This window comes from Sphaerodactylus townsendi, linkage group LG14, assembly GCF_021028975.2.
Source record: "Sphaerodactylus townsendi isolate TG3544 linkage group LG14, MPM_Stown_v2.3, whole genome shotgun sequence".
In the NCBI taxonomy this organism is placed as follows: domain Eukaryota; kingdom Metazoa; phylum Chordata; class Lepidosauria; order Squamata; family Sphaerodactylidae; genus Sphaerodactylus; species Sphaerodactylus townsendi.
In genome coordinates, this window is record NC_059438.1 from 31645580 (window position 1) to 31655644 (window position 10065).

At 42.8% G+C, this 10065-nt stretch overlaps 1 protein-coding gene across 1 annotated transcript; it reads left to right on the top strand.

Moving 5' to 3' along the window:
- Positions 1-1311: 1311 nt before the first annotated feature.
- LOC125443328 (polycystic kidney disease and receptor for egg jelly-related protein-like) lies at positions 1312-9195 on the top strand. The gene has a single exon (XM_048515350.1). It carries the CDS (start codon positions 1312-1314, stop codon positions 9193-9195), a length of 7884 nt encoding a protein of 2627 aa, XP_048371307.1.
- Positions 9196-10065: the final 870 nt, after the last annotated feature.

The window sequence follows — 10065 nt, forward strand, 5'->3', positions numbered from 1 at the left end:
ATGCCAAGGATTTTGGTGAACACCAAATGTATTTCACTTTAAGCGTGCAGGTGTGTTGTTTAACATGCTTGCTGTTAGCCCACTTTAAGCCCTTTCCTAATTAGGCGGGGGTGGGGCAGTGGTGGGATTCAAATAATTTAACTGGTTGTTTACAAGCACCATTTTAACAACCGGTTCTGCCAAAGTGGTGCGAACCTGCTGAATCCCGCCACTGGGGTGGGGAGGTGTTATAGCAGATATCTTTTCTTATTTTCAGATTTAGCTTATTACCTTGCGATAATGAAGTTGGAGGTTCAGGCAGTTATTTCCCCCTTTTTCCTATAACTTCCATTCTGATTGCACTTTTTGTGTTGGATGAGAGTCAATGTGAAGGGTTGTTTATGTTAATCGAAAATCCGAAATAGGAAAACTGGTCTACCCAAACCTCATCCTCTAGGAGGAAGATATGTGTTGGGGAAAAATTTCTCAACTGATTATCTCCCCCACACCATAGTTCCTTACCTGCTCCCATTTTATATATTATAAAAACCAAATTATCTTTTTTTAAAAGTTGTGTATAAGTTGCACTTTAAAAAGTGTTGTTTACTGGCAACTACCAAGACATCAAGTGCAAACCTTTCTGTTACTTTTGGGGAAGAGTCACGATTCAGTAGGACAGCCCATTTTTTTGTATGTAGAAGCTCCCACCATGGCTAGAATACCTGAAACACTGGAGAGCCATCATCAATTAGAGCTCATTGAGACAACAGTGTACCTCAATATGAAGCAGCTCTCTCAGCCCCACCTACCTCACAGGGTGTTTGTTGTGAGGGGGGAAGGGCAAGGAGATTGTGAGCCCCTGAGTCTCCTGCAGGAGAGAAAGGGGGGATATAAATCCAAACTACTCCTCCTCTGTCTCTGCTTCTTCCTCAGATGTTTACCAATATCTGTTTCTACTGGCCAGTATTATCTCAAACGAAAGTGAAATTTTCCTTGGCCATGTCCTGCAAAGTGTGTGTTTGAGCGTGCATAATCACACACGCTTCTAAGAAAATACGTATGCAAACAGGCTTATAGTCCATTTTTACAAATAAGGACTTGGTTTCAGATGAAGGAAAGATGAGGTAGAACATTTTATGAAGACCACAAAGGGGTTTGTAAAGAATGAGGGGCATTGCTTTTTGAGGAAGGGGGGGGGGCAGGGAAGTACAGAAACTGGTTGCCCAGCGATGCATGGGATTCTAGAACTCATGTGAAAGTTTCATGTATGGCAGTTGGGGATGATGAGTGTCAGGGGCTGCTCCTGATTCTAGCCTTTTGTGTCACCTTAACATGCACCGTGTGTCGTGCACCCTCCTCCTCTTCTGGTACTGGCGCTGCTTCCAGTACCCAGAGGCTACGGCCCCTTGTTTACTGCCATCACCATTGCTGGTCATCTGCTCAGACCCACAAACCCATTTCAGACAGCAGCAAAACTCCACCGTTAGGACTTCATGCCTATGGGACGGAGACCCCAAGCTCTACTGCCTGAGAGTCTCGGGATTTGTGTCAAGAATTAGAAGGGGATGCACAGATTTTCCATCTTCTGATTGTAGCTGGTGCTGGAGATCAGCCTGGATGCGTAGTACGATTCTCCGGCAGTGTCGGTGGCTGCTGGGCTTCTGCCTCAAAACACATCCGCCTTGGGATTCCAGCCGGATCCCCATACAGGGTGCATCAATTTCCTGCAGAGTGCCCACGTGCCTTCACCATGACCTGAGCACTGAAGTGTTTGGCCAGGACATCCAGCTTCTCCTGCTCCAGCCACTCACATGTCCTGCCTCTAAGCAAAAACCAGTGCTGCTTGGCTGGTGTGCACGCCTCAACAGTTCAAGATGGCCTTCCCACCACAGTGGTCAAGGAGGTGAACCTGTGGTCTTGCTCCTCCCTGCTAGCTATCGTCCAGATTCTCCACACCATCATAATGGTAAATTGTACAACACGTGCATCTCCTACTTCAGCTACCACCCGAAAGTTCATGATACCCACCAAGGGCTACATGTTGCTTCCCTCCACACTGATCATGGACCTCAAGACAGCCTTAGTCTGGACTTGCTGGTGGAACCCATCCTGGTACACCTTTTTAGCATCCATTCCAAATGGCTCGCTATCACTCATAGCACCATCAATCTCTTTTGGAGCCTCTTACGTGTAAGCCCCAGAAAAATGGCCTATAGGCTGTTAGACGTTGAGAGTGGATTCTGGTCTACCTCCTACAGTCCATATGTTCTGAAGAACAATTTCTCTGTTGGCCGTATCCCACAGCATTCCAGGAAGAAGGTTGTAGCCAGCATATATTTTTGCACTGAAGAAGGGGAAACTGGGGAGCTGAGAGGGGAACTTGGGTACTCTAATGCCACCTTAAGTCTAACATCTAAGAGTGAGCCACCATTTCATTTCACTCTCAACACAAGCAAAATCAAGATGGGCACCTACCTTTTCAGTCCAGCACGGGGACTGTACTATTCCACCCAAGAAGGAAAGACTCCTGATGATCCCTCCAGCATGCACTACTTTTTCTACCAGCAGCAAACCCTCTCGTATCTATTCACCATCGAGTTTCACCAATGGCAATGGTACAGGTTGAGCATGCACACGTACCTTAACAGGAAGGGAATCCCTTTACAAAAGTTTTTCCCAGAGAAAAATATAGAAGTTCATGTTTTCAACAGCGGTCCTTCTTTTTTACAAAGTTTGATCTATATTGTGTGGTTTGTTCCTATACAACACCCACTATTGCAGAATGAGTGGACCTTTGAGTTGCAATTGTTTGATTCAAGAGGGGACTTCCTCCTACGAAACAATACTTATACGTATAGGGATCGCATCAAAAATGCGGCCCATTTTATTCCTCACTTTGTTTTACCTTTCAATCCTGCCTTGTATGCGGGTTTTGTAGCACCAGTGAACTGCACTAAAAGACTGATAAGGGCTGTTTTAAAAACTACAATCAACCCTTACGCTTCAAAGGAAAGCAACTTCACAGTTCCTTGCCTTCAAAACGATTGTTTTATTAAACATGTTAAAATACGTAAACCTGATTCTTCTAACAGTGTCTTACAGTACAGTAAAGGGACCTCGTTTACTCTGTCTGCTGACATACAGATGAATTGCCCAAGTTCTAAACACAGAGGCAATATTTGGAAAATCTATAAAGTCTCAGATGTGAAGGCTACCCCTGACTGGTCAAAACCTTTTGATCCACCTGGCCTTGGAAGGCAAGATCTTGTTATGTTAGATGTTCCTGGTTCTACTTTCGATGATGGTTTGTATCTCTTTAATTTCACAGTTAAATTAACCACAACAGGTACTTCAGAGACTGTGGAGGATTCTGATTCGGTGTTTGTCCAGGTTGGGTCAGGTAGTCTTGTGGCCATCATTGCTGGAGGCAATTTTCGGACAGTTGGATTTTCTGATCAATGGACTCTAGATGGATCTTATTCCTATGATACCGAGGCAGCCCTTCCTTCTGAAAGGATCACCTTTACTTGGTACTGCACCAAACAAAAATCAGACTACGCATCCATGACGCTAAGTTTGAAGGGAAAATGTCACCCAGATCAAGTGAATTTGAAATGGACAACATCATCTAATGAAGTCCAAACAGTGCAGCCGGAAACCCTTCAAGCAAATATTATTTATTATTTTTGTCTCGCGGTTCAAAAAGGTGGCAGGATAGCTCGGGCTGAACAAACAGTTCATGTGCAGCCAAGCTCTGTTCCAATTCTGAACATCACATGTATTGAAAATTGTGGTCCGTCAGTCACACCCAGAGAAAGGTTGTGTCTGTCTGGCAAGTGCATGAACTGTGGGAAATCAATCAGACTGCTCTATCATTGGTCACTTCTCACGGCAAATTTCACTGAAATAAATTTTGATTGGGATGCCAAGACTACAACTGGACGGTCTAGTCCATACATGTGTATCAAAACTCTGAGTTTTCTAAATATGACAGAGGCAACATACGTGCTTACTCTAAAAGCAAGCATCTGGAGATACCAGTCATCTGTTTATAACTATTCATTTTTTGTAAATTCTCCTCCTCAGATCGGCAAGTGCTTGCTTAAGCCTACCACAGGAAGTGTGTTTCTAACAAAATTCATTGTTCACTGTAGCGGGTTTAGAGATAAACATTTGCCTCTTACATATAAAGTCAAAGCAGCGTCCCACCCGTTAACAATTACTAAAGTGTTTTCTATAGAAAACAACACCCCGGGGACAATTGTGTATTCTGGTTATCGGTCTAAAATCCCACCATCTTTTTTACCCATTGGCATCCCCTCTAAGCAATATACCTTGACAATACACATTGAGGCATACGATGCTCTTGGAGCATTTTCTCAAGTAACCTTACAGGCAAAGGTACACGGTCCATTCATAGGTAAGCAAACAGATTATATTCTAAATGAATTACATGGTTTATCCAGTGGGCCAAAAGCTCCAATTTCATATTTTCTTGAAAGTGGGGATTATTTTAATGCAGGATATTTTGTCTACATGGTGGCTTCTGTTTTGAACAGTATTGAAGCTTTGCAACAATTTCACTCCTCTAAGACCGAGCTTCGGGAAATCCTTCTTAACAAGTCTGCAGAAATCCCTACAACTGGCATACTGGAACTAACCCAAATGGTTTCAGGAATTTCTCAAATAACGCAGGAAGCCGCAGAAGTAAACAGGAAGACACAACTCCTTGCCCTCAGAAAACTCAAAGAACTGAGTAAAGAACTGAAAAGGTACAGAGATAAAAACTTGGGTTCTAGGGACATAGAAGTTCTCAGCACTGGTATTTTTGAAGGGCTGTCCAATATCCTGAAAGCATCTCTGCTAGACTACAGAAATGTCCATAAAAATGGGGTGACAGACACTCTCTCCATCACTGAGATATTAGCAGAAATAATCTTACAAGGTAAAGTCCCTGGAGAAAATGAAACTGTTATGGAAACCAGTGACTGGACCATTAGATTCAGAAAAGACGCCAAGTGGAGTGTTCCTGGTACTTTCCCTCACAGAGGGGTCTGTAAGAATTGCTTTTATTCCAAAATCAATCAAGAGGGTCATGACGAATTGCCAGCAGATGCTGAAGTCTCCACTGTTGTTTTTGCATTTCATAAAAACCCTTTCCCTTGGTTACCCTTTTCAAAAGATATCAGCACAACGGTGACTGGATTCAAGATGACGGGAACCAGATCTGATGGCAACATAGTGGGGGTCATACCTGACGTAGCTGAAATGATCATGACCAGAAAAGATGAGGGCCCTGCCATCTTTGAGCTGAATATTGGACACAACAGAAAACTTCACAAAAAAACTGGAGGCTTTAGTTTTGAAGTACATAGAAATTCCAAAGAAGTTTTCATCCAGATTGTAACTGAACGGAAGCTTACTTTCCAGCTATTTGTTTATCTAGGCCTCAACATCAACCATCCTCCCATCGCATCTTTCAGTGGTTCCCATAACAAACATACAGCAACAACAGGAAAGAAGTCTAAGGGCCATGGCTGTGCAGCCCAAGATTCTTCTATATTTTGCCTTTCCCGGTCTTTGCTGAAATCCATGTTCCAAGGTAACAGTGCTGAAAAATGGAACATGTCTATTATTTTACAATCAGATCCTTTCTTGTGGGACCCAAGAGTTCAGGTCGTTGGTGTCAGACTTTTTACCGCTGACTGCTTATACCTAGATGGAATCCAGAGTCAATGGAAAGAAGGTGTCTGCGACCTTGGCCCTCAGACGAGCTGGGAGAAATTACATTGCATCTGCAAAGCCAAACAACGTACTCCAAGAACAGCAAGTCCTCGACCGAGAAGAACTTCCAAAAATGACATGAAATTTTTGGCGGGCAAAGTCAGCGTCCACCCTGATTTGAAGGAGGTCCCGTTGGTACGCGTCAACAACAACCCAGTGACAACTGTGACGGTCCTTTTCATTTTTGTCGTATACATTTGCTTGGCTGTTTGGACCATGAGGAAAGACAGGGCTGATGTAAAAAGCGTAGACCATATCATAGTCTTATCAGACAATGACCCCTATGACCAAGTATGTTACTTTGTCACAATATACACAGGAAGCCGCTTTGGAGCAGGAACCACAGCCGATGTTTTCATCCAACTGATAGGCCACAGAGATGCCAGCGACATACATTGTTTGAGACACCCCGAATACCCAGTTCTTGTCCGTGGAGCAGTCAACACTTTTCTCCTGACTAGCAAGAACGACCTTGGAGATATTTATTCCTTCCGTGCGTGGCACAATCATGGAGGTTCATCTCCTAACTGGTTCTTGAGTAGAGTCAAAGTGCAAAACGTATTCACCAAACAATCTTGGAAGTTCATATGCCGAAAATGGTTTGCGCTCAATAAGGATGATGGTCTAATAGAAAGGTCGTTTGTTGCCACTCACCCCACCACACCTTTAAGCAAAATGGATTTCTTCTGGATAAATCTTGCCTGTGAGTTAGCAGAGACCCACCTATGGCTTTCTGTTTTCGCTCACATCAGCACCAGTTCTTTGAAAAGGCTCCACAGGTTGTCTTCTTGCTTGGCGATGCTGTTGTGCACCCTACTTTTCAATATCATCTTCTTCAGTGCTAACAAGGATGAGCTAGTGGCTTCTCAACAGCCGTTGTATTTGAGGTCTCTACTGACTGGAATTCATAGCGCTTTCATTTTCTTCCCTCTACAGATATTGATAACCGTCTTGTTCAAGTATTCTCAGCAGAAGCCTTTGCAACAGGGCCCGTTTAACACTCAGCATCAAGGACGTTCTGCTTTCATGTCTAGAAATCTTAGGAACTGGAAGGAGCGTCTGCAGAAATGGTACCTTGCTGAAACCGCTTCAAAAGGTTTAGGCGATAGTTTCCACAAGAGCCTTTCTAGAACTCCAGATTCATACGGTTTGGAACAGTTGAAAAGAAAAAGCTGGGGGCAGGCAGCAAAGAAACAGAGTAACTGTACTGTTTCTGAGGGGGATGCAAATATAATTGCAACGGAAGAGGACATGGTTCATGATGCCCAAGCCCCCAACAATTTTAATAACAGACATGAGAAGAAAGACCCATTTCCTCAGGTAACACCACTAAATAGTCCCATTGTGCTCTCTAATAAAAACCCACAAATAATAATCCCCTGGTGGTATGCATATGTCTTGTGGACGCTGGTCTTGGTCACTTCGACGGTGTCATCGTTTTTTATCATATTTTACGGCCTGTCGTATGACTATGAAACATCTTTTGAGTGGCTTATAGCCTCGAGCGTTTCATTTTGCGAGAGCGTGTTTTTGCTTCAAACCTTGAACGTTGCTTTCTTTTCAGCCTTGAGGACACTCTATCCAAAGTATTGTGATAATATCCCATGGTCAAAACGAGAAACCTACTTAGAGATTAAACTGGACAATAAAACTATGGATGCCGATGAGATGCGCGAGTTACATTATGAGCTGGTCCGTCTTCGAGGCACCAAACAATACCAGCCCTTGGAAGAGGACGAAGTTGCACTTTTAAAGAAAAAGCAGAAGGTTGAACAACAGGCTTTTGTGTTCATAAAGGGTATCATATGTCACTTTGTCTTTTTAATTCTTATTTTAAGTATCGCCTACTCAATGGAAAACACTGCTAGTTTTTACTACAATCAAGACATTCATAACAAATTCTCTCAGGGGCTCTCAGATATAAGCAAGCCAGAGCACATTTACAGTTGGCTGAAGAATGTATTTCTACACTTGATCCACAACAAGAACTACCCATCTTATCTTTCAAAGTCCTGGTCCAAAATCCTGGGGTTGCCCAGAATGCGACAAATAAGAGCAACGAATACGTCAAAGGATTGCTTTCATCCACGCAGTTTGGTAAATTTGTTTGTGATTAGTAACAGTCATTGTCTTCACCATTATGGACATGACCCAGAAGATCAACGAGATTACCATGGGTCATGGACAAATTCTGCCAATGAATCCATTTTCAACCCTTTCAGCAATTTTTCAGGCTACACATACTATTCAGTCCCTGAACAATGGAAATATACTTCATATGGAACACTACATGCTTATGGAGCAGGAGGATATACTTTTCATTTCCACCCAGAAGAACAACAGTCCAATTCATCAAGAAGAGTTGCTTTTTTGAAACAGAGAGGCTGGTTGGATGAAAATACATGGGCATTAATAGTTGAGCTGACAGCTTTTAATCCAGATGCAGATTTATTTTGCAGCATCTCGGTTGTTTTTGAGATGTCTGACTTAGGCCCTGTTAACACAAGCTTGTCAATCCATTCATACAAACTCCCACTTTTCAAGCAGCTAAGTAAGACACAAAAATTCGTGTTTGTCACTGTTGCCTATATACTCATATTTTATATCGCCGACGAAATTTGCGTGGTGCAACAACAGCGACTAAGATACGTCCGAAATGTTTCTAACTTAATTAACTTTGGGATAAAGACAGTTTGTCTCTTTTATCTTTTGAACCATTCCTTCAAGTTCAAGTTGGCTTCCAGCTTAATACAGCTTTATTTACTTCATCCAAAAGAATTCATTCCATTCCATAAAGTTTCTCACATCGATCAGACAATAAGGGTCGCTTTAGGTTTTTTGATCTTTCTTATCATTTTGAAAACGCTGCGATATTCTCGGTTCTTTTATGATGTGCGATTGGCTCAACGCTCTATCTTAGCAGCCCTCCCTGGAATTTGCTCCATGGCTCTTGTGGTGGCAGTATATTTCTTTGTCTACATGGCATTTGGCTACCTGGTATTTGGCCAGTATGAATGGAACTACAATACTATGATTCATTCCGCTCAAACAGTATTCTCTTACTGTGTTTCAGCTTTTAAAGACACTGCCTTTACATCCAATAGGATACTAGGAAGCCTCTATTTGTCTTCATTTATGATGGTCATGATTTGTGTGTTGATCAATTTATTTCAAGCTGTGATTATGTCTTCCTATGAAGACATGAAACAACCCGTCTATGAAGAGCCTTCTGAAGAAGCAGAAGTGGTCAAGTTTCTGTGTCACAAGATCCGCAAGATATGGTTTTTGATAAGGTGTAAAACGCCACCTGAACATGATGCCGAGCTTTTCATTCGATTTCTGTATGGGCATTCAGAAAGGAGAAACTCGCGTCACCTAGGACTCAAAGCCAGGAAAATAAATGGCCGGAAAATGGTTTATCTTGTTGTTTGATTCTCTGCTAACCTTAAATGCAACAGCCCTTCATCTGAAGAATTTTGTGTAGCCACGCTTGAAATATGTCTGATTTGTGCATTAAAGCAGGCTTAATGATTTGTTACAGCCTTCAGTTATTATGTTTAACCCCTCCCTCCCTTTTATAGCTTTTAAAGTTTTTACTCCCCTTTAGAATTTATGTTTTTATTGTTTCCTGCCTCACAAGGTGTCTGTCGAGGTGGGGAGAGGAAGGGAAAGGAGTTTGCAAACCGCCTTGGGTCTCCTTACAGGAGAGAAAGGTGGGGTATAAATCCAGACTCTCCTTCTACGACTCTGAACACCAAGTGCATAATGTAATGGCTATATGCGCGTGCAAATGCCTGCGTTTTGCCTGCATATTCATTTCACCCATATGATTTTATTCCGATGAGACTTTAGCCCTTTTCTTCCAGGCTGTGCATTGCTTAAAACACACACACAGCTAACACCACAAGTGCTGCCTTCTGGGGAGGGTCTGTGCCCCCCCCCCCGCATGCAACTGAGCTGTCCAGAGGGGAAGGGGGACCAATCCCCAGTATGCCCCCTCAGTGGTGGGATCCAAAAATTTTAGTAACAGGTTCCCTAATTTGGTGGGATTAAAACGGTAGTACTTCAGCGTAATGTGGGAACTGGAAGGGGCATGGCCAGAGGGAATGGCCCGGCATTCCGGGGGCGGGGCATTAATAATTTCTCTGTAAAAAATTCTTACTGTAAAAAATTCTTACTGTAAAAAAAAAGTTCCTAATTTCCAGCTGGTATCTTTCTGTCCATAATTTAAACTCATGATAGCAAGCCCTATTGTCTACTGCCACCAGAAACAACTACTTCTCCTCTAATTGACTGCCTGTC

Coding starts and splice junctions, on each gene's coding strand:
- LOC125443328 (XM_048515350.1), top strand. CDS start 1,312: ATGCACCGTGTGTCGTGCACCCTCCTCCTCTTCTGGTACTGGCGCTGC.